The sequence below is a fragment of the Bufo bufo genome, chromosome 1 (genome assembly GCF_905171765.1).
Source record: "Bufo bufo chromosome 1, aBufBuf1.1, whole genome shotgun sequence".
Classification (NCBI taxonomy): Eukaryota; Metazoa; Chordata; class Amphibia; order Anura; family Bufonidae; genus Bufo; species Bufo bufo.
The window spans coordinates 114,630,648-114,654,040 of NC_053389.1; the positions used below are offsets into that span (position 1 = coordinate 114,630,648).

At 44.2% G+C, this 23,393-nt stretch overlaps 1 protein-coding gene across 4 annotated transcripts in view; it reads right to left on the minus strand.

The window, feature by feature from the left end:
• The window catches only part of LOC120997890 (solute carrier family 35 member E2A-like), a 116,839-nt gene that overhangs the window by 40,267 nt on the left and 53,179 nt on the right, over positions 1-23,393 (minus strand). For all 4 annotated transcript variants that reach the window (XM_040428247.1, XM_040428253.1, XM_040428270.1 and 1 more), the window contains exons 3-5: positions 19,044-19,179; positions 10,584-10,711; positions 7,822-7,942 (exon numbers count right to left, since the gene is read on the minus strand). In XM_040428247.1, the coding sequence (XP_040284181.1) occupies positions 7,822-7,942; positions 10,584-10,711; positions 19,044-19,179 (385 nt within the window). The remainder of the gene's footprint in view (positions 1-7,821; positions 7,943-10,583; positions 10,712-19,043; positions 19,180-23,393) is intronic.

The window sequence follows — 23,393 nt, forward strand, 5'->3', positions numbered from 1 at the left end:
ATGTGCTTGTATACTGCTATATGGGCGTACCACAGGGGTCACAAGGAAAGGAGCACCAAATGGCTTCTGGAAGGCAGATTTCAACGGAATAATTGACAGGTGCCATCTTGCAATTGAGAACACTCTGAGGTGACCCTAGAGTGGAAACCCCCAAAAAGTGACCCCAGTCCGGAAACTACACCCCTCAAGGAATATTTCAAGGTGTGTAGTGAGCACTTTGACCCATCAGGCGTTTCACAGAATTCGGAAACGCTTAGCTGTGAAAATGAAAAATGACAATTTTTTCCAGAAAAAGTTGCTTTACATCCACATTTTTCACTTTCACAACAGGACAAAATGCACCCCACATTTTGTTCCCCATTTTCCCTTGAATACGCCAACACCCCATATGTGCTCAAAAAATGATGTATGGGCGCACAGCAGGCTTCAGAGTCAAACAGCTTAGGGTACTTTCACACTAGCGTTTTTCTTTTCCGGCATAGAGTTCCGTCACAGGGGCTCTATACCGGAAAATAACTGATCATTCAGAATGCATGGGGATATGCCTGGAGAGTAATCCGTTCAGGATGCATCAGGATGTCTTCAGTTCAGTCATTTTGCCGCCGGAATCACACCACTCAAGTGTGAAAGTACCCTAAATATGGATTTTGCTGACCTGAATTGGCATACATGCATTAAATAAATTCCTGAGGTTCCCAGAAATGAAAAACCCCAAGAAGTGACCCCATTTCGGATAGAGCACCCCCGTATGAACATTTTAAGTGGTGGAAGTTAAGGTGTCTCACAGAAGGCAGAATTTCTTGAGAAGCATTTGTAAAAATTACTAGCAGACCCCAATTTTTTACTTTCACAAGGGGTTAAAGGAGAAAATGCACCCCAGTATATGTTCCCCATTTTGCGAACACCCCATATGTGCTCGTAGCCTGCTGTTTTGGTGCACAGCAGGCCTTTAGAGACAAAGGGCAAAACATGTTTTTTACAGGCCTGAATTGGGAGACATGGATTTTAGTTGCCATGTTGCATTTAAAAATTTTCCTGAGGTCCCCAGAAATGAAAAACCCCAAGAAGTGATCCCATTTCGGAAAGAGCACCCCCGTACTAACATTTTAAGTGGTGGAAAGGGCACTTTTGACCTAACAGGTGTTTCATAGAAATGAATATGTAGTGGTTGGTGAAAAGTGGATCTGTAAGCTATGCGGACTAAATCAGAGATATAAGGTGGTAAAACTACAGGGTACATCAAGGATGAAATTAATACTCCATGGATGAGTGCTAGATTCTGAAGCACTCCTGCATGCACAGGCCAGGTTTTTCAGGGAAGGTTTCGCAGTAGTAAATGGTGTCTTTCCTTATTCCCCTTTTGGAACAAACCCTGCATCGTTTTTGTGTCCTTCCCTTCCTTGCTGTCTGGGGGACTTGACCTGGAAAATGGTGCCCTGGTACAACACGGGCACCATGACTTCCTGAAGTACTGGGACCCTCCCCGGCTTGGCTTTGAAGAATGAGGGCCTTGATAACCACCTCTTGGAACTGGAGGAAAGTTCCTCTGTGGCCTGCAGAATGAAATAGCACGTACGCATTGCACATTGCCATCTGTACAATGTGTACGGCCAGCTTTTTGTACCACACTTTTGTTTTTCGTGTGGCACTTGTAGGGATATAGAACTTGATCTGAAAGATCCACCCCTCCCATGTGCCTGTTGTAGTCCAGGATACAAAATGGTTTGGGGACAGTGGTTGTGGTACCTCGTACAGGAGCAGGGGAGCTGGTATTTGTGTAAATGGTGGTCAGTAAAAGGACGTCCCTCTTGTACTTAACTGCCAGCATGTTCTCATGGAGGAGAGCCCTGCTTTCACCCATTCTCAGTGTTTGCCCTACCAGGGATCTAGGGAGCCCTCTCTCATTTTTGCGCACCGTGCTGCAAGCCACAGTACTTCTGGCAGTTAGAGACATGAATAGGGGTATGTGGTATAATAGTTATCCACATAGAGGTGGTAACCCTTATCCTCCAGTGGGTGCAGTAAGTCCCACACAATCTTTCCACAAACTCCTAGGATGGGGGGGCATTTTGGGGGTTCTATCCGGGAATCTTTTCCTTCATAAACGCGTAACTTGTGGGTATACCCGGAGCTACTCTCACAAAGTTTGTATATCTTTATGCCATACCTTGCCCGTTTGCTAGGCAGGTACTGGCGGAATCTAATCCTCCCTTTGAACAGTAATAGGGACTCATCTACACTGACATTTTTATCAGAGGTGTACACCTCAGCAAACTTGGTGTTAAAGTGGTCAAGGACGGGCCTAACCTTGAACATACAGTTAAAGAATTAAGGGTATATATTCACCATATTTCTTTTTTTCTTTAATAATGAAACCCTATTGCCCCCCATGTGTTCCGTTTTTTTCCACACACAAATGAATTGAATTCACACGGGTGAGTATTCCACTGGGATGCGATGCGTGAGTGAACGCATTGCACCCGCACTGAATACCGACCCATTCATTTCTATGGGGCTGTGCACACGAGCAGCGATTTTCACGCATCACTTGTGCGTTGCGTGAAAATCGCAGCATGCTCCTCTGTGCGTTTTTCACGTAACGCCGGCCCCATAGAAATGAATGGGGTTGTGTGAAAACCACAAGCATGTGCGGATGCGGTGCGATTTTCACGCACGGTTGCTAGGTGACGATCGGCATGGGGACTCTATCATTATTATTTCCCCTTATAACATGGTTAGAAGGGAAAATAATAGGATTCTAAATACAGAATGCATAGTACAATAGGGCTGGAGGGGTTAAAAATAAAAATAAAATTAACGCACCTTAATCCACTTGTTCGCGCAGCCGGCATCTCTTCTGTCTTCATCTGTGAGCAATAGGACCTTTGATGACGTTACTACGCTCATCACATGATCCATCACCATGGTGATGGACCATGTGATGAACACAGTGATGCCATCAAAGGTCCTATTGCTCACAGATGAAGACAGAAGAGATGCCGGCTGCGCGAACAAGTGGATTAAGGTGCGTTAATTTTATTTTTATTTTTAACCCCTCCAGCCCTATTGTACTATGCATTCTGTATTTAGAATCCTATTATTTTCCCTTATAACCATGTTATAAGGGGAAATACAATCTACACTACAACTAACCCAAACCTGAACTTCTGTAAAGAAGTTCGGGTCTGGGTACCACAGTCTGTTTTTTATCACGCGCATGCAAAACACATTGCTCCCGAGCGATAAAAACTGAACATCGGAACGCAATCGCAGTCAAAACTGACTGCAATTGCGTTCCTACTCGCGCGGGTTTGCCGCAATGCACCGGGACGCATCCGGACACGCCCGTGTGAAAGAGGCCTAACAGTTTTTAACCATTTAATGACGGGAGTATTTTATTAACACTTTATATGCACATGGATTCTGTACTAATTATGCATTGATATTTACCACATTGTTCTTTTTATATGGTATTATGAATTTATTACACATGCTCTTTTGATAAACTAATATTTTTATGTATTTATTGCTACACATGCCAGCATGAGTTAATGGCTGGTTTATTCTGTAAACACTTTTGATGTGATGTCACTTCCTTTCACCATATATATGTTCACATTGCTTGAGAACGGCTTCATGTTGGAGCCGAAACGTTGCGTCACCAATGGGTGAATAAAAATATAACTTTTTTACCGCAACTTTGGAGGAGTGCTGCTCTATTTTTCCATTATACATTTTGGGTAAGCTTTTCCCTTTTGAGCTAGCACCCACTTCCCTTTTTTTTGGTTTGTGCTGCCATATTTTTAGATCTCAAAAATCCACGGCACTCCTTAAAAGTGAAAAATGTGCTATTTATTCACACTATGACGTGTGAATAAATAGCAAATTTTTCACTTTTAAGAAGTGCCGTGGATTTTTACGACTTGTCTATTACCCAGAATCGAGGACACAACTACACGAAAAAAATAAAATAAAAATGTGCACAGTAAACTGACCAGACCGGTCTGAAAAATGGATGTTTCTGATCAGTGCTCAGCAGGTGCAGGACGCACACACACACATTATGTGTGTGCAAAAAGCTACACTAACACTGCCTAACTAAAAATGATATCTAACACTAAAAGTACTTTTTACACAAAAAAACCCAAAAACTTATCACAAAAGCGACCAGTAAAAAAAATTAAATAAAAATGGTACTTATTGGTGCTCAGGGCTGCAGAACACATACAAGCTGACGTTTGGTGCTTTCGTGCAGACACTGCAGTATAAAAATGTACTGCCGATACAAAAAAAGAACACTAGCAAAAAATTAACACACATTATATATACAGTGGGATGCGAAAGTTTGGGCAACCTTGTTAATAGTCATGATTTTCCTGTATAAATCGTTGGTTGTTACGATAAAAAAAGTCAGTTAAATATATCATATAGGAGACACACACAGTGATATTTGAGAAGTGAAATGAAGTTTATTGGATTTACAGAAAGTGTGCTATAATTGTTTAAACAAAATTAGGCAGGTGCATAAATTTGGGCACCACAAAATAGAAATGAAATCAATATTTAGTAGATCCTCCTTTTGCAGAAATTACAGCCTCTAAACGCTTCCTGTAGGTTCCAATGAGAGTCTGGATTCTGGTTGAAGGTATTTTGGACCATTCCTCTTTACAAAACATCTTTAGTTCATTCAGGTTTGATGGCTTCCGAGCATGGACAGCTCTCTTTAAGTCACACCACAGATTTTCAATTATATTCAGGTCTGGGGACTGAGATGGCCATTCCAGAACGTTGTACTTGTTCCTCTGCATAAATGCCTTAGTGGATTTTGAGCAGTGTTTAGGGTCATTGTCTTGTTGAAAGATCCAGCCCCGGCGCAGCTTCAGCTTTGTCACTGATTCCTGGACATTGGTCTCCAGAATCTGCTGATACTGAGTGGAATCCATGCGTCCCTCAACTTTGACAAGATTCCCAGTCCCTGCACTGGCAACACAGCCCCACAGCATGATGGAACCACCACCATATTTTACTGTAGGTAGCAGGTGTTTTTCTTGGAATGCTGTGTTCTTTTTCCTCCATGCATAACGCCCCTTGTTATGGCCAAATAACTAAATTTTAGTTTCATCAGTCCACAGCACCTTATTCCAAAATGAAGCTGGCCTGTCCAAATGTGCTTTAGCCCACCTCAAGCGGCACTTTTTGTGCTGTGGGTGGAGAAAAGGCTTCCTCTGCATCACAGCATCTCCTTGTGCAAAGTGCGCCGAATGGTTGAACGATGCACAGTGACTGCAGCAAGATGATGTTGTAGGTCTTTGGTGCTGGTCTGTGGTTTGACTCTGACTGTTCTCACCATTCGTCGCTTCTGTCTATCCGAGATTTTTCTGCCACTTCGAGCCTTAACTTGAACTGAGCCTGTGGTCTTCCATTTCCTCAATATGTTCCTAACTGTGGAAACAGACTGCTGAAATCTCTGAGACAGCTTTCTGTATCCTTCCCCTAAACCATGATGGTGAACAATCTTTGTCTTCAGGTCATTTGAGAGTTGTTTTGAGACCCCCATGTTGCTACTCTTCAGAGAAAATAAAAAAAGAGGAGGGAAACTTACAATTGACCCCCTTAAATACTCTTTCTCATAATTGGATTCACCTGTGTATGTAGGTCAGGGGTCACTGAGCTTACCAAGCCAATTTGAGTTCCAATAATTAGTTCTAAAGGTTTTGGAATCAATAAAATGACAACAGTGCCCAAATTTATGCACCTGCCTAATTTTGTTTAAACAATTATAGCACACTTTCTGTAAATCCAATAAACTTCATTTCACTTCTCAAATATCACTGTGTGTGTCTCCTATATGATATATTTAACTGACATTTTTTATCGTAACAACCAACGATTTATACAGGAAAATCATGACGATTAACAAGGTTGCCCAAACTTTCGCGCGTGTGTGTGTGTGTGTGTGTGTGTGTGTGTATGTGTATGTGTATATATATATATATATATTCTAACTATTAGTTCTAAAAGAGAAAAAAAAGAAAAAGGGACCGATGAAAAGTGAACTATGGACTGATCAGCACTTGCCATTCACAGCTCACACACAGAAAAAGTGGTGCAGAGCAGGAAATGTTTTTTATAAAAGTGACTAAAAAAATCTCAAAATTCGCCGCAGGCAAAATCGGACGGGAGGGGTGGGGGATTAGGGATCTGGAACTTCTGCTGCAGAAAAAAAAATATATAAAATAAAATAAAATCACTGCAGCAGATATACCAGAAGTTGTTCTTCTATACAGGAGCAGAAAAGGCAGTGAAAGCTGTGGTAGAACCACAAACCCCAGCAGATCGTGCACCGAGAAGCACAGAACCTCTCAGCATGCCGTCACCGGCTAGAATGGCTGAATGCAGGGAGGTTCTGCCCTTTCCTGTGCAGCTTACATGTGTTTCCGGCGCTGCAATGTGCAGTCATAACTGATCGGCCAATCGCAGCACACAGAGCTGCGGGGGAGGGGGGGGGGGGGCGAAATAGCCAATGCTGCACTTACCCGGCATGGCTGCCTGTCCGTAAGAGCAGCCATCGCATCTGTCCGGCAGCCCTGTGCTCTGGTGAAATCTCGCGCCGTTCAGCATTCGGCACAGGCGCTCACAGGCTGCCAGCTTCCTCCACCGAGCCTGGGCCAAATGCTGAACAGCGCAAGATTTCACCGATGCACAGGACTGGCAGACAGATGCGAGCGCTGCCCGGCCCTGTCAATCAGGACTTGGAGGGAGGCGACAAAGGTGGGAGAACGGAGCCTCTAGGAGCAGGAACAACGCTCCTAGAGGCTAATTAGCATATTATAAAAGTTAGATTTCTGGCGTAACGGGGGCATAGATAAAAGTAGGAATAGGCTAGTTAGGTTTAGCTGACCATAGCACATCGCTAATGTCAGCTAGCTTAAAGGCTTAAATCTGGTAACAGAAACCCTTTAAACATTTTGTATAGCCAGTGAGTTATTCAATAAAATGTATCTGTATAGCGCCACCTGCTCTTTGTTCTGTTTCTTATTTCTTTGTCCTGCTCACTGAGAAGGCCGCACATGCTCAGTTTGATTCTTCAACTGCCTCCGAATCCTGAGCTGTGATAGCAAAATGGACACACCCCCAGAGCTGCAGCAGAAAAGACCCTCCCCTTGAGCTGTCAGCTTGATATAAATCTAGCAGAGAAATGAATGGGGAGATCTCTGGATCCATGTGAGGCACAAGGCTAGTTCTACTATATGATGTCTGATTTAAATTGTTTGCATTAACCTTAGGATAACCCCTTTAACAAGGCAGCACAACATCATAGCTAATGATCTGACATCCAGAATGACGTACTGCTGACGCATGCATTGACTGTGCCATGAGGAACTTACAGTTGACGGCAACAGTCTCAAAATGTAGCTACAAAACCTGATGAAACGGCACACACTACTGTGACACTTTGTGACGGTCTTACTTGTAACTTCACAAGTCTACAGTGTTTTAAGAAATCAAAGAAACGAGGCACAAATTGAATAAAACAGAACTTTTCTTAGGACACTACACTAAGATATTTTCATAACTTATAGTGAGATCTAGTGGAAATGGATGGAAAAGGAGAATGTGTGCGACACGACGTAATGGTGATGCAGCCTTCCCATCGCTTCCTATAACTAAAGCACAAGGTCGCCTGCTGTTAATGCTGTGTGGCTATGCAATGCCATAGGAGGCAACTCACACAGTGATATGGACCAGAGGACCTCAAGCAACAGAAGTGGCAATGTGCAAATTAGCCCCAGCCTGACTAGCAAAAGGACATCATCTTACCAGTCCATGATATTTGTGGATAATGCGGCAAAGAAGCCAAGCAGATTGAAACTGAGTTCAGTTGCAGTACAGAGGGCGAGCCCTGCCATGACTGGTAGGAGGGACAGATTCACCATCATTCCTAAAAGAGAGAAGTTATTGGAGACCAAAGTCCTCAGAAATGTCTTACACAAGCCATAGAACAGTATAATATGTTTTAAGTAATCTACAAATACATACAGGTGAAACTCGAAAAAAATCAGAATATCGTGCACAGTTCATTTATTTCAGTAATGCAACTTAAAAGGTGAAACTAACATATGAGATAGACTCATTACATGCAAAGCGAGATATTTCAAGCCTTTATTTGTTATAATTTGTATGATTATGGCTTATAGCTTATGAAACCCCAAAGTCACAATTTTGAGGTCCCCTTTGCTCAGGGGGTATGGATTAATTAGCTTTAGATGTGGGGAAACCAGCACTCACTCAAATGCACGCTGCACGGGAGAGGACGTCAATCCACAGTAATATGAACAAAGGATCCCAGCAGTCGCGTCTTTGTGAATCAAATGTCTTTTATTCCATAGACCAGGACCAGGTTTCGGCAATGTGCCTTCATCAACAGGTAATCCAAATACAAACTTAACAGACTATATATGCTCTACAGTCACCGCCCACAGGAGCAAAAGTCCATCCCATAAAGGGAATGGCCAGAAAGTAACAGGTGTAATCAATTTAATAATAGACAAACCAAAGCAGAGAAAAAAGCATCTAGATAGATATTTCATCTTACATTTGTAGATAATACTCTTGTATAACTTTCAAATTTTCAATACCTGAGAAATAAACAGCAAAATATTATAAATATATAACAAAATTATTATATTACAGATACATAACCTCATATTCCCTATTGAGGCCTCTAGGGTGCAATGTGTCCAATGTATGGATCCAAAAGGCTTCCCTCCGTAGCAACATCTTATTAATGTCACCCCCCCCTCCGTGGTCTAATCACCTGAGGAGGGGGGGTGACATTAATAAGATGTTGCTACGGAGGGAAGCCTTTTGGATCCATACATTGGACACATTGCACCCTAGAGGCCTCAATAGGGAATATGAGGTTATGTATCTGTAATATAATAATTTTGTTATATATTTATAATATTTTGCTGTTTATTTCTCAGGTATTGAAAATTTGAAAGTTATACAAGAGTATTATCTACAAATGTAAGATGAAATATCTATCTAGATGCTTTTTTCTCTGCTTTGGTTTGTCTATTATTAAATTGATTACACCTGTTACTTTCTGGCCATTCCCTTTATGGGATGGACTTTTGCTCCTGTGGGCGGTGACTGTAGAGCATATATAGTCTGTTAAGTTTGTATTTGGATTACCTGTTGATGAAGGCACATTGCCGAAACCTGGTCCTGGTCTATGGAATAAAAGACATTTGATTCACAAAGACGCGACTGCTGGGATCCTTTGTTCATATTACTGTGGATTAATTAGCTGACTGCAGTGTGACACTTTGAGCCTAGAATATTGAACCTTTTCACAAAATTCTAATTTTAAGCTGCATTACTGAAATAAATGGACTTTTGCACAATATTCTAATTTTTCGAGTTTCACCTGTATATACCCTGTATGCACAATTATATAAGAGAGAAAACCTACCTATGTTACAGATTGCACCTTACACTTTTGTGGGTAATGTCCTGTGAGGATCACCCCAGTGGTCCTCTGTACTGGGCTCCCTTACACTCCATACATTATGAAGCAGATTTTCCATAGCCAGATGTGGATCCACCAGGAAGGAGATAAGTCTTTCCTTTATATTTCTGAAGACTTTTATATCCACTTCTGGCTTTGGCTGAAAAACCTTCAGGAAAATATGCCTCCAATAATCTCTGTGAGAAGCTACCCAAAGAGTGTGTCTGGGGACAGACACTGGTGGCTTATCATTAGGATATGTCACCAGTGTCTGACAGGTGGGGGTCTGGCGGCTTGAGCTGCTGTGTGTAGCTACTTGGCAGCAGAAGGGGTGCTGGAGGTGAGCACACTGAGGGACTGGCTGCCACAGGGCCCGAACTCAGAAGGGGCCCGTCCAGGAGAAGGACTTTACCATTTTATTGTCAGGGCCCTCTCAACAGTATTATACAGTGACATGACATACAGTATATACGGGCAGGAAACGGACAGAGCGGCTGCCGGGGCTGGTCTGAGAGAGTGATCTTGACTAGACACAGGAGTGGGGGTTGCACATGAGGAGGGGGTTGCTGTGGGGCCCTGTCAATTCTAGTTGCATCACTTGTAAGAGTGTTGACTGATCAGTCCTGATATTTGGATGGGGTTTCTGTCACTACTGAAAAGAGGGGGGCTGAAGGATGCTTGCTGAGAATACTAGGGTGGGCTGTCAGACAGCTGGGACTAATGGGCATGTTGCAAAGACTACTATGACTACAAGGCTAATGTATTACTATTAGAGGGGCACTGCTGTAGTAATTACAACGGAAACCTTAAGTGACATGTAAGCCCGGCTCACACATCCTCTGCTGCAGAGTGGACTAGGCCCTATAGGTCCGCATTACTGGCAACTAAAGCTGGCAAAGATCTGTCCAGGCTTTACATACTTTGTGACTTACATCACACCTGCAGACAGCAGTTACTATAAAATACATACAGCATACATACAATAAGTCATAATCCAAAAAGGTGTTAAAGGGCAGGACACTGGAATAAACCACAAGACGAGGCTGATGGCAAGACAGTAAATACTCACCAGTATACTCCCCTAGAATGAGTCTCGACATGATGACTGTAAATATGGGGGCAGAGCTTTTAACAGTTTCTGCAAAGGAGACGGCCACATTCTTCAAGCTGACCAGCCCCAGAACCACAGTGGAGAACCTGGAAGGATAAGGAAGGCTTATAGCTGAGAGAGCAGAGACGGGACGCACAATGTTCAGCAAAGTAATGGATCTCCTCATATTGCCTGCATAGGCACAGAAAGGACTGTACTGTCAACCTACCCACAGACATCAGGTCACTGAATACTTTGAGCAAAGAACATCAAAAACTGATCATTTAACCCCTTAAGGACTCGGCCCTATTTCACCTTAAGGACTTGGCCATTTTTTGCAAATCTGACCACTGTCACTTTAAGTGCTGATAACTTTAAAACGCTTTGACTTACCCAGGCCGTTCTGAGATTGTTTTTTCGTCACATATTGTACTTCATGACACTGCTAAAATTGGGTCAAAAAAGTTAATTTTTTTGCATAAAAAAAATACAATTTTTACCAAAAATTTTGAAAAATTAGCAAATTTCAAACTTTCAGTTTCTCTACTTCTGTAATACATAGTAATACCCCCAAAAATTGTGATGATTTTACATTCCCCATATGTCTACTTCATGTTTGTAGCATTTTGGGAATGATATTTTATTTTTTGGGGATGTTACAAGGCTTAGAAGTTTAGAAGCAAATTTTGAAATTTTCTGAAATCTTCAAAATCCCACTTTTTATGGACCAGTTCAGGTTTGAAGTCATATTGTGAGGCTTAGATAATAGAAACCTCCCAAAAATGACCCCATTCTAGAAACTACACCCCTCAAGGTATTCAAAACTGTTTTTTCAAACTTTATTAACCCTTTAGGTCTTCCACAAGAGTTAATGGCAGATGGAGAAACAATTTTGAAATTTATATTTTTTGGAAAATTTTCCAATATAATCAATTTTTTCCAGTAGTAAAACAAGGGTTAACTGCCTAACAAAACTCAAAATGGGTTGCCCCGATTCTGTAGTTTGCAGAAACACCCCATATGTGGTCGTAAACTACTGTTTGGCCGAACGGGAGCACATAGAAGGAGGGGAACACCATATGGGTTTTGGAAGGCAGATTTTGCAGGACTGGTTTTGTTTATACCATGTCCCATTTGAAGCCCCCTGTTGCACCCCTAGAATAGAAATTTCAAAAAAGTGACTCCATCTAAGAAAGTACACCCCTCAAGGTATTCAAAACTGGGTTTACAAACTTTGTTAACCCTTTAGGTGTTCCACAAGAGTTGATGGCAGATGGAGAAACAATTTAGAAATTTCTATTTTTTGGAAAATTTTCCAATATAATCAATTTTTTCCAGGAGTAAAACAAGGGTTAACTGCCAAACAAAACTCAAAATGGGTTGCCCCGATTCTGTAGTTTGCAGAAACACCCCATATGTGGTCGTAAACTACTGTTTGGCCGAACGGGAGCACATAGAAGGAGGGGAACACCATATGGGTTTTGGAAGGCAGATTTTGCAGGACTGGTTTTGTTTATACCATGTCCCATTTGAAGCCCCCTGTTGCACCCCTAGAATAGAAATTTCAAAAAAGTGACTCCATCTAAGAAAGTACACCCCTCAAGGTATTCAAAACTGGGTTTACAAACTTTGTTAACCCTTTAGGTGTTCCACAAGAGTTGATGGCAGATGGAGAAACAATTTTGAAATTTCTATTTTTTGGAAAATTTTCCAATATAATCAATTTTTTCCAGGAGTAAAACAAGGGTTAACTGCCAAACAAAACTCAAAATGGGTTGCCCCGATTCTGTAGTTTGCAGAAACACCCCATATGTGGTCGTAAACTACTGTTTGGCCGAACGGGAGCACATAGAAGGAGGGGAACACCATATGGGTTTTGGAAGGCAGATTTTGCAGGACTGGTTTTGTTTATACCATGTCCCATTTGAAGCCCCCTGTTGCACCCCTAGAATAGAAATTTCAAAAAAGTGACTCCATCTAAGAAAGTACACCCCTCAAGGTATTCAAAACTGGGTTTACAAACTTTGTTAACCCTTTAGGTGTTCCACAAGAGTTGATGGCAGATGGAGAAACAATTTTGAAATTTCTATTTTTTGGAAAATTTTCCAAAATAATCAATTTTTTCCAGGAGTAAAACAAGGGTTAACTGCCAAACAAAACTCAAAATGGGTTGCCCCGATTCTGTAGTTTGCAGAAACACCCCATATGTGGTCGTAAACTACTATTTGGCTAAACGGCAGGACATAGAAGAAGGGGAACGTCATATGGTTTTTGGAAGGCAGATTTTGCTGGACTGGTTTATTTACACCATGTACCTTTTCAAGCCCCCTGATGCACCCCTAGAGTAGAAACTCCACAAAAGTGACCCCATCTAGGAAACTACGGGATAAGGTGGTTGTTGTTTTGGGACTATTTTAGGGGTAAATATGATTTTTGGTTGCTCTATATTACTCTTTTTTGAGGCAATGTAACAAAAAAAAAAATCTAAAATTGTTTCTACATTCGCTATTTAGTTTTGTGGAACACCTAAAGGGTTAACATAGTTTGTAAAGTAACTTTTGAATACCTTGAGGGGTGTAGTTTCTTAGATGGGGTCACTTTTTTGGAGTTTCTAGTCTAGGCTACATCAGGGGGGGCTTCTAATGGGACATGGTGTCAAAAAAAAAACTGTCCATCAAAATCTGCCTTCTAGAAACCATATGGAGTTCCCTTCGTTCTATGCCCTGCCGTGCGGCTATATAGCCATTTACGACCACATATGGGGTGTTTCTGCAAACTACAGAATCAGGGCCATAAATATTGAGTTTTGTTTGGCGGTTAACCCTTGCTTTATTACCGGCAAAAAGGATTCAAATGGAAATTTTGCCCAAAAATGAGTGTTTTGGCACCGTTTTTATTTTATATTTTTAACACCGTTCATCCGAGGCGTTTGGGCAAAAGTTATTTTTATAGCGACGACTTTTACGCACGCGACGATGCCCAATATGTATGGCTCTCAGACTTTGGAGACACTAAGCAGGCATCCTAAAAACTGCGGCCCTCCAGATGTTGTAAAACTACAATTCCCACCATGCCCTGCTGATGGCTGTAGGTTGTCTGGGCATGCTGGGAGTTATAGTTTTACAACATCTGGAGGGCCGCAGTTTGAGGATGCCTGCACTAAAACTAATATTTTTTGGGAAAAAAAAAATGTTTCCGTGTCTCCAAAGTCTGAGAGCCATATTTTTTTATGTTCTCTAGTGGACTGTTGGGGATTATAAAAATTTAGTACTCCATGGAAGTGTGATACTCCCTGAAGCAATCGATAATGCAGAGGCCCGGATGATCGGGGCAAGTGTCGCACTGAGTGGTGGTGTCCTTCCGTATCCCCCTCCTGCGACACACTCTGCACTTTTTTTGGGTTCGTCCCTTCTTTCCAGTATGGGGGACCACACCTGGAAAGTGTTGGCCAGGGACGATCCGGGCGCCTCCAATTCCCGAGGTACTCCGGCCTGCTCTTTCCCGGTCCGAAAAGATCAGGTCCTTGAGGACTGCCTCATAGAATTGGAGGAATGTCCCTGTGCTGCCAGCGCTTCGGGATAGTACAAAAGAGTTGTACATGGCAACCTGCACCAAGTAGACCGCAACTTTTTTGTACCATGCCCGGGTTTTGCGCATGGCGTTATATGGCTTGAGGACTTGATCCGAGAGATCAACTCTTCCCATATACCGATTGTAGGCGACGATACAATCGGGCTTGAGGACCGTTGCCGCGGTACCTCGCACAGGGACTGGGGTGATGCCGTTACCGTGGATTGTGGACAGCATAAGGACATCCCTCTTGTCCTTATACCTGACCAGCAACAGGTTTCCACTGGTAAGTGCACGGGTCTCACCCCTGGGGATAGGTACCTGGAGGGGGTAGGCAGGGAGGCCGCGTTGATTTTTCCGCACGGTCCCACAAGCGAACGTGGATCTGGCGGCAAGGGACCTGAACAAGGGAATGCTGGTATAAAAGTTGTCCACGTACAAGTGGTAACCCTTATCCAGCAGTGGGTACATAAGGTCCCACACGAGTTTCCCGGTAACACCCAGAGTGGGGGGACATTCTGGGGGTTCAATACGGGAATCTCGCCCCTCGTACACACGAAATTTGTAAGTGTACCCTGAGGTACTCTCACAAATTTTGTATAGCTTCACGCCATACCTCGCCCGCTTTGTGGGAATATATTGTCGGAAACTGAGTCTCCCCTTGAACGCAACGAGAGACTCATCAACCGCGACCTCCCTTCCAGGTACGTAGGCCTGCTGAAATGTGGCCCCAAAGTGATCGATGACCGGCCGTATCTTGTACAGCCGGTCATAGGCAGGATCACTTCGGGGGGGACATGCTGCATTATCGGAATAATGCAGACATTTCCGGATGGCCTCAAACCGGGGACGTGTCATGACCATACTGTACAGTGGGGTCTGGTATAGGACGTCCCCACTCCAGTATTGCCTGACACTGGGTTTTTGGACTAGACCCATATGCAGCACGAGGCCCCAAAATGTCCTCATCTCGGCTGCACTGACCGGCGTCCAGCCACCGGGTCTAGCCAAAAATGAGCCTGGGTTTTGAGCGACGAACTGTTGGGCGTACAGATTCGTCTGCTCCACCATCAGATTCACCAGTGGGTTACTGAAAAAAAAACTAAAATAGTCTATTTCAGTAAACCCCACTGTGGGAATCTGGATTCCAGGATTGCCAGCAAAATCCGGAATCTCAGGCTCAAAGTCCACTGGGGGACACCAGCTAAGTTCATCGGCAGGGGGCTCCGGTGGACTTATTTGGTGGGCCGGGAAACCAGTACGAACCCCAGGGCGGCTCGTACTAGGGTGGGCCACAGGATCCCTAGCATGTGGGGCCCCTGGCTCCGCCTGGCGGCGTCTCCGCCGCCTTGGTGGCTCATCGTCATCAGATGATGATGAGGAGGATGCGGATGATAAAAGGAACGTGGGGTCATCCTCATCCTCACTGGGGCTCTCAGAGTCGGAGGCAATCTGGGCGTATGCCTCCTCGGCCGAGAACATCCGGCGGGCCATGGGTGTGTGTGCGTGTATGTGTGCGTGTGTGGAAACCTTTATTATATGTGCGTGTGTGTGGGGGCAACGGGTGTTCGCGTACTAAAAAAGGCAAAAAAAGAAAAGGCAAGTGTTAGGAAAAAAAAAGTTCAAACTTGCTGATCAGCGGTACAACGCTGATCAGCGGTCGGTGGGGTGGTGGGGCGGGCGATGCGCTAACACTGGACGGACGCTAAAAAGTGCCGGCCAGTCAGCGCACGCAGAAAAAAAAAGTGGTGGTAAGGGGGCTGGTGGTCAGGGGAGGGGGGGGGGGGGGGCTGGTGGTGGGGGGCTGGTGGTGGGGGGCAAGTGGCAGGGGGGGATCTGTGGTCTGATGGATGGATCAAAGAAAGTTTGGAAATAAAAGTTTTTTTTTTTTTTTTTTTCTAACTAACTTTTCCCTTCTTTCCCTGCCTAACGGTGCCTCTCCCTCACTGACCCTAACCTACCTGGGTGGCGATGGGTGCAGGAGGGTGATGGATGCCGATTGTGGGGACACAGGAGCTCGTTCTGGACGGTGCTGCACGGTCAGGGTGCTGGACAGGAAGAGGAGGGGAGAGAGGAGCGCAGGAAGTTTGAATCTCGCGCCTCTCTCCCCTGCTCCAATCAGCACCCTGGACAGCGGCGTTCAGCACCAGGGCCAGCACCGCCTCTCCAAATCCTCGGACTGCGATAGGTGGTGTAAAATTACGCCACCGATCGCAGTCTTTTTCCGGTTCATCGGGTCACAGGACACCCGAATGGACCGGAAACGCAGAAAACCGCAGGTCTGAATTGACCTGCGGTTTTCTGCGATAGTCGATGCGGGGGGGTCAAATGACCCCCCCCTGCATTGTTACGGGATGCCGGCTGAATGATTTCAGCCGAAATCCCGTTCCGATTAACCCCTGGGGCGCCGGAATGCCGATTTCAAGTTAGGACGTACCGGTACGCCCTGAGTCCTTAAGGACTCGGGAAATAGGGCGTACCGATACGCCCTGCGTCCTTAAGGGGTTAAAAAAATATATGGCTGTCTTGATGAATCATGGGATCACCCACTTAAAGAGGACCTGTCACCACAAACTGCAGTGCAGTCTGATAGCAGCAGGTTACAGAGCAGGAGGAGCCGAGCAGATCGATATATAGTTTTATGGGAAAAGATTCAGTAAAACCTGTAATTTATACATTTCTATCTCTGCTTTTTCTACCTCCTGTGAACAGCTATTGGTACAGAGAGGAGGAGTCCTCAGGGACTGACAGCCCTGCATTAGTGTTCATACAGATAGCTGTCAGTCACTGATAACTCCTCCCTGTACCGAGAAGTGGAAAAAGCAGAGATAAAAATGTATAAATGACAAGTTTCACTGAATCTTTTCCCACAAAGCTAAACACCAATCTGCCCAGCTCCTCCTGCTCTATAACATGCTGCTATCAGACCACCCTACATTTTGTGGTGACACTTCCAGCAACCAGCTGATCACTGCATGTCTGACCTCTGCTGACCTCCCGCTGTGGGGGGCCACAAAGTTTACCTGCAGGAACTGTTGCAGGAGGACTGCGGTATTACATGCCAGCCATGGAAATGAATGGCCAAAAATGTAATACATGGACAGGCTTGAACTTTATCCTGCAAACCCTGGCTCAATAATATCCACTAGATATTTTATTCCTAGTACTTCAGGCCCATTTATGCAATCGTATATTTCTGTCCGCATCAGTTTCACAATTTTGCGGATCGGATGTGGACCCGTTCATTTTGGCAAAATGTGCTGTCCACATCCACATGTTCATGTTCATTCTGTGGTGCTGCAAAAAAATAAAATAAAATAGAACATGTCCTATTCTTGCCCGTATTTGAGGACAAGAATAGGCATTTCTATTAAGGAGGAGGACGTTCTGTTCCGCAAAACGCGGAAGGCACACGACTGGTATCCGTGTATTGCGGATCCACAATTTCCGGTCTGCAAAAACGGATACGGTCGTGTGAATGAGCCCTTAGAGGGGTAGGCCCTTCTCAGATATCACACCTATCTCTAGAACTGGGGCCCTGAAGTGAAGGAGAGCACAGCACACACAAGAAGGCTGCAGCTGTGAAGTTGAGAGATAGACGGCACTTGACCACTACAGCCCATCACCGGCATCAGCGGTTTCATGCCATATAAGGCTACTTTCACACTCGCGTTTAGTGTGGATCCGTCATGGATCTGCACAGACAGATCCGTTCAGATAATACAAACGTCTGCATCCGTTCAGAACAGATCCGGTTGTATTATCTTTAACATAGCCAAGACGGCTCCGTCTTGAACACCATTGAAAGTCAATGGAGGACGGATCTGTTTTCTATTGTGCCAGATTGTGTCAGTGAAAACGGATCCATCCCCATTGACTTACATTGTGTGTCGGAACGGATCCGTTTGGCTCAGTTTCATCAGACGGACACCAAAACGCTGAATGGCGACTGATCGGAGGCAAACTGATGCATTCTGAGCGGATCCTTTTCCATTCAGAATGCATTCTGATCCATTTTGGACCGCTTGTGAGAGCCCTAAACGGATCTCGCAAACGGAAAGCCAAAACGCCAGTGTGAAAGTTGCCCAACACTGTGGTCAGTGATAAGCTGCAGCAGCCATGTACCATACACATCTGCAAACACTGGAGGAGGACCGGAGCTGCGGCACTAGAAATAGGTGAGTGTAGGCTGATTATTTTATAACATTTAGTGGCACGGGGAAAATTTTCAACTAACTTAACTTAATTTAATTCACTCCTAAGGACAATTCATTAGAGGGTGTGGTCACTTTTCCAGCCATTTGTAAGATTTTCTGTAAGACTGCTTATCTCCCCCCCCCCCCTGAACATAGCCCTATCTGAACATAGCCCTGACTCTTGTATGTCAAAGCAAAGCAGCCATTTGTTGCAATGACTGTAAGCTGAGGTGGCAGCACGTCTGGACAGCTCTCGGCATGGAAGTCTATTTGAGATATGAAAATTGCCAAGTAAGCAGTGCCTGCCTCCTTCTGTATCTCCCATAAAATTAAATGGACATGCAGCCAATAGTGGAAATGTTGCACTTACAAAACAGGCAGATGTGCCCTAAAGGGTTCAGATGAGGAACCTTTAAAGTGGTCTGTCCTGGTGACAGATTCCCACTGGAGTATATAGCGATATGTCACCGGTAACGAAAGACAATCTTATGTCAGAAGAGTAATACTGGCAGGCGTCTGAGGAATCTGGGAGCCTTTCCCACCCTTTTACAAAATAAGGGGCTAATTCACCTCCTCGGGGTTGCCTGGGACCCTCCAACTGCTTTTGGGATGATGTCCATGACTGGTCAGAAACATAGAAATGCTACGATATAGTCACTGGCACAACACTTACCTCATAAGCCCCACAAACAACATTATCATGAGGAAGTTAGAGGGGTAGCTGAGACGGGCTTTGTGCTGATACAAGCAGCAGGGAATGAACATCTTGATGCAACCAATGAAAGTTGTCGTCAAAATTTGGACGGCGCCTGCAAAATAACCACAAAAACAGACGTAAATCCCATGAACCTTCCAGTTTTATCCATAGCCATCAGGATGATTTATAGTTCTATTACTTTTAAAATCAGAAACCCTTTGGTAAAAAAAACTTTTTTAGATTTCCATGTACAGAGTTGTGTCAGGGCTGGTTTTGGCGGTTGAGTGGTCATTGAAGCAATTCTTTCCTGTTCAGTGCTCACCTTGCAGGACAAATGATCAGACCGTTTCGGACACAGCAATGCCAATTCTATTTCATTTTATGTGCAAAATTGGGAACAGGAGTGATTAAAATTTTAACCCTTTCCTTCACACACGGATTTTGTTGCAGAAATCTGGTCCATTCACCTGAACGGGTCTTGCAGAAATCCATGCGCATCTCGCCAAAACAACCCCACTGAAAAGAATGGAATGGAGTTCCTGTTTAAGACTTCAGCAACAAAATCTGTGGTCTTCTTACTTTATTTCGTTTTGTCATCTTGATAAAAAAAGTCCTTTTTCTGATATGCTAATGAAGCGCCAAGGTGCCCAGAGGGGCGTTTTTTTCCTCTGGGGCCCAGTAACGCCCCCCTGCAGTGCCCAGCCCGCCTTAATTTGAATCCCAAGAACGCCTCCTGAATCTCAAATAACCTCCCACAGCCCCGGCAAACGGTTCCACCCGCTCCCCGCGTCATCTTCTACCTTCTAGAAATGCCCCGTCCTTCTTCCTGACGGCGGCCAGAAATCTCGCGCAGGCGCAGTACCGCAGTTGCCACAGGAGCTTGATGATCGCGCAGGCGCAGTACCGCCTGCGCGATCATCAAGCTCCTGTGGCAACTGCGGTACTGCGCCTGCGCGAGATTTCTGGCCGCCGTCAGGAAGAAGGACGGGGCATTTCTAGAAGGTAGAAGATGACGTGGGGAGGGGGCGGAACCGTTTGCCGGGGCTGTGGGAGGTTATTTGAGGATCAGGAGGCGTTCTTGGGATTCAAATTAAGGCGGGCTGGGCACTGCAGGGGGGCGTCACTGGGCACCAGAGAGGAAAAAAACGCCACTCTAGGCACCTTGGAGCTTCATTAGCATATCGGTATCTAAATGCTCTGATTAAATCGTTGCTAATGACAACTCTGATCCCGTTGGCAGCTCCTGAGCACGCTCCATATATACCCTGTGTGCAAATGGTGTACATGTGTGGCATTTTGCATTGAAGGGTTAAAAGAGTTTTCCAGGACTAATACTGGCGACCTATCCATCAGTATCTGATCGATGAGGGTCTGACACCCGGGACGCCGGTCAATCAGCTGTTTGGCCTCCTCTGTGCTCACCAACCACAGTGCCATACATTGTATAGCGGCTGTGCCTGGTATCGCAGCTTAGCCCCATTTACTTATATGGGGCAGAACTGCGCCTAGGCCACATGACCAATGAACGGTGTCGTCACACAGCCTAGGAAAAGCCTGATCGGCAGGTGTCAGACCCCCACTGATCAGATACTGATGACCTATCCAGAGAAATAAGTCTCAGAAAAACACCTTTAATGAGGAGGCAAGTGGTGGTTGCCAGTTGGGGGTGAGTCCCTGCAGACCTCCCCTCCCCCCACTAGCTCAAGTCAAATGAAATGAAAATTACAACATTTCTACAAAAGATATTATTATGATGTTCATTTTGGCAAATTGTATGTTCAAGTGGTACTGCAAGTAAATAAACTCAATGAGCTACCGTTCTGATTAGTCAGGTTGTCAGTGACGGAGCGGCATTCCTTCTCCCATACCCTAGATTTTGATATTATGAGATGAGCAGCGATACACAGGGCAGGTGACGTGTCACCCGCTAGACATCTATATCAAAGTGACAACTTCTTAAATTATGTAAACACATAGGCAAGGGGAGATGGAGCCTAAATTCACATAATATACACTGGATGAGGGCCCTGAAGCAGGACAGCTCTTCTGAAACAGCGAGTAGGACGCGGTGCACCGGGAAACCTTTATAATTATTGCACCTCAGGGGCTCCTGCAGGAACAGGAACTGGTGGTATAAGAGCCTTAAAGGGCTTCTGTCACCCCCAAAACACATTTTTCATTTTTGGGCTTGTTAAAATCCTTATTGGACGACTATTCCCTATATAGGGCTCTTACATTGTTCTGTGGCTTTGTTTAATTAAAAATCGAGCTTTTAAAATATGCAAATAACTTCACTACCAGCAAGTAAAGAGTCTACTTGCTGGTAGCCGCCGCATCCTCCTTTTAAAAACCCGCCCCCTCCTCCTGTTGATTGACAGGGCCAGCGAGCGCTCTCCTCCTCCGGCTGGCCCTGTCAGCATTTCAAATCCCGCGCCTGTCTTCATTCGGCGCAGGCGCTCTGTGAGAAGGACGCTCGCCTCCTCAGCACTCCCTCAGTGCACCTGCGCCAATTACCTCATCTCTTTTGGTGACCTCATCAGCGCAGGCGCACTGAGGGAGTGCTGAGGAGGCGAGCGTCCTTCTCACAGAGCGCCTGCGGCGAATGAAGACAGGCGCGGGATTTGAAATGCTGACAGGGCCAGCCGGAGGAGGAGAGCGCTCGCTGGCCCTGTCGATCAACTGGAGGAGGGGGCGGTTTTTTTAAAAGGAGGATGCGGCGGCTACCAGCAACTAGACGCCCTACTTGCTGGTAGTGAAGTGATTTACATATTTTAAAAGATCGATTTTTAATGAAACAAAGCCACAGACCAAGGTAAGAGCCCTATATAGGGAATAGTCGTCCAATAAGGATTTTAACAAGCCCAAAAATGAAAAATGTGTTTTGGGGGTGACTGAAGCCCTTTTAAGAGCTCTCCACAAAAGTTCCTGTTTCCTGTCCCTGTCAAGGGTGCTGACATGGGTGTAATGGAAATAGGCTGACGATTAAGTGTTTATTAACCCCTTTAGGACCAGGCCATTTTTTGCAAATCTGACACGTGTCATTTTATGTGGTGATAACTTTAAAACACTTCGACTTATCCAGGCCATTCTGAGATTGTTTTCTCTTCACGTATTGTACTTCATGACAGTGGTAAAATACAGTCAAATTTTTTTTTTTTTATTTATAAAAAAAAAATCAAAATTTACAAAAAAATTGAAAAATTAGCAAAATTTCAAAATTTAAAGAAGTTCTCTACTTTTATAATACATAGTAATACCTCTAAAAATAGTTATTACTTTACATTCCCCATATGTCTACTTCATATTTGGATCATTTTGTGAATGCCATTTTATTTTTTGGGGACGTTACAAGGCTTAGAAGAAGTTTAGAAGCAAATCTTGAAATTTTTCTGAAAATTTCTAAAACCCACTTTTTCAGGACCAGTTCAGGTCTGAAGTCACTTTGTGAGGCTTATATAAAAGAAACCACCCAAAAATTACCCCATTTTACAAACTAAACCCCTCAAGGTACTCAAAACTGATTTTACAAACGTTGTTAACCCTTTAGGTGTTCCACAAGAATTAATTGAATTTTTTTTCCATTTTAATAATTTTTTTCCAGTTACAAAGCAAGGGTTAACAGCCAAACAAAACTCAGTATTTACAGCCCTGATTCTGTAGTTTATGACCACATATGGGGTGTTTCTGTAAACTGCTGTACGGGCACACAGCAGGGCGCAGAAGGAAAGGAACGCCATAGGGTTTTTGGAAGGCATATTTTGCTGGACTGGTTTTTTGACACCATGTTCCATTTGAAGCCCCCCTGATGCACCCCTAGAGTAGAAACTCCCAAAAAGTGTCCCCATTTTGGAAACTACGGGATAAGGTGGCAGTTTTGTTGGCACTATTTTAAGGTACATATGATTTTTGGTTGCTCTATATTACACTTTGTGAGGCAAGGTTAGATCATCTGACAGGTTAGATCATGAGGTATTTTTATAGAGCAGGTTGTCACAGACGTGACAATACCAAATATGACAACTTTTTGGGGTTGTTTGTTTCAGTTTTACATAAAGCATTGAAAAAAAACAAAAAAAAAAAAACACATTCTTTAGTGTCTCCACATTCTGAAAGCCGTAGTTTTATTTATTTTTTGGGCGACTGTCTTGTGTAGGGGCTAATTTTTTTCGGGATGAGATGACGTTTTGATTGGTACTATTATAGGGTGCATAGGACTTTGATTACTTATCTTTTTTTTACGGTATTCACTTGAGGGGTTAGGTCATTTGATATTTTTATAGAGCAGGTTATTACGGACGCGGCGATACCTAATAGGTCTACTTTTTT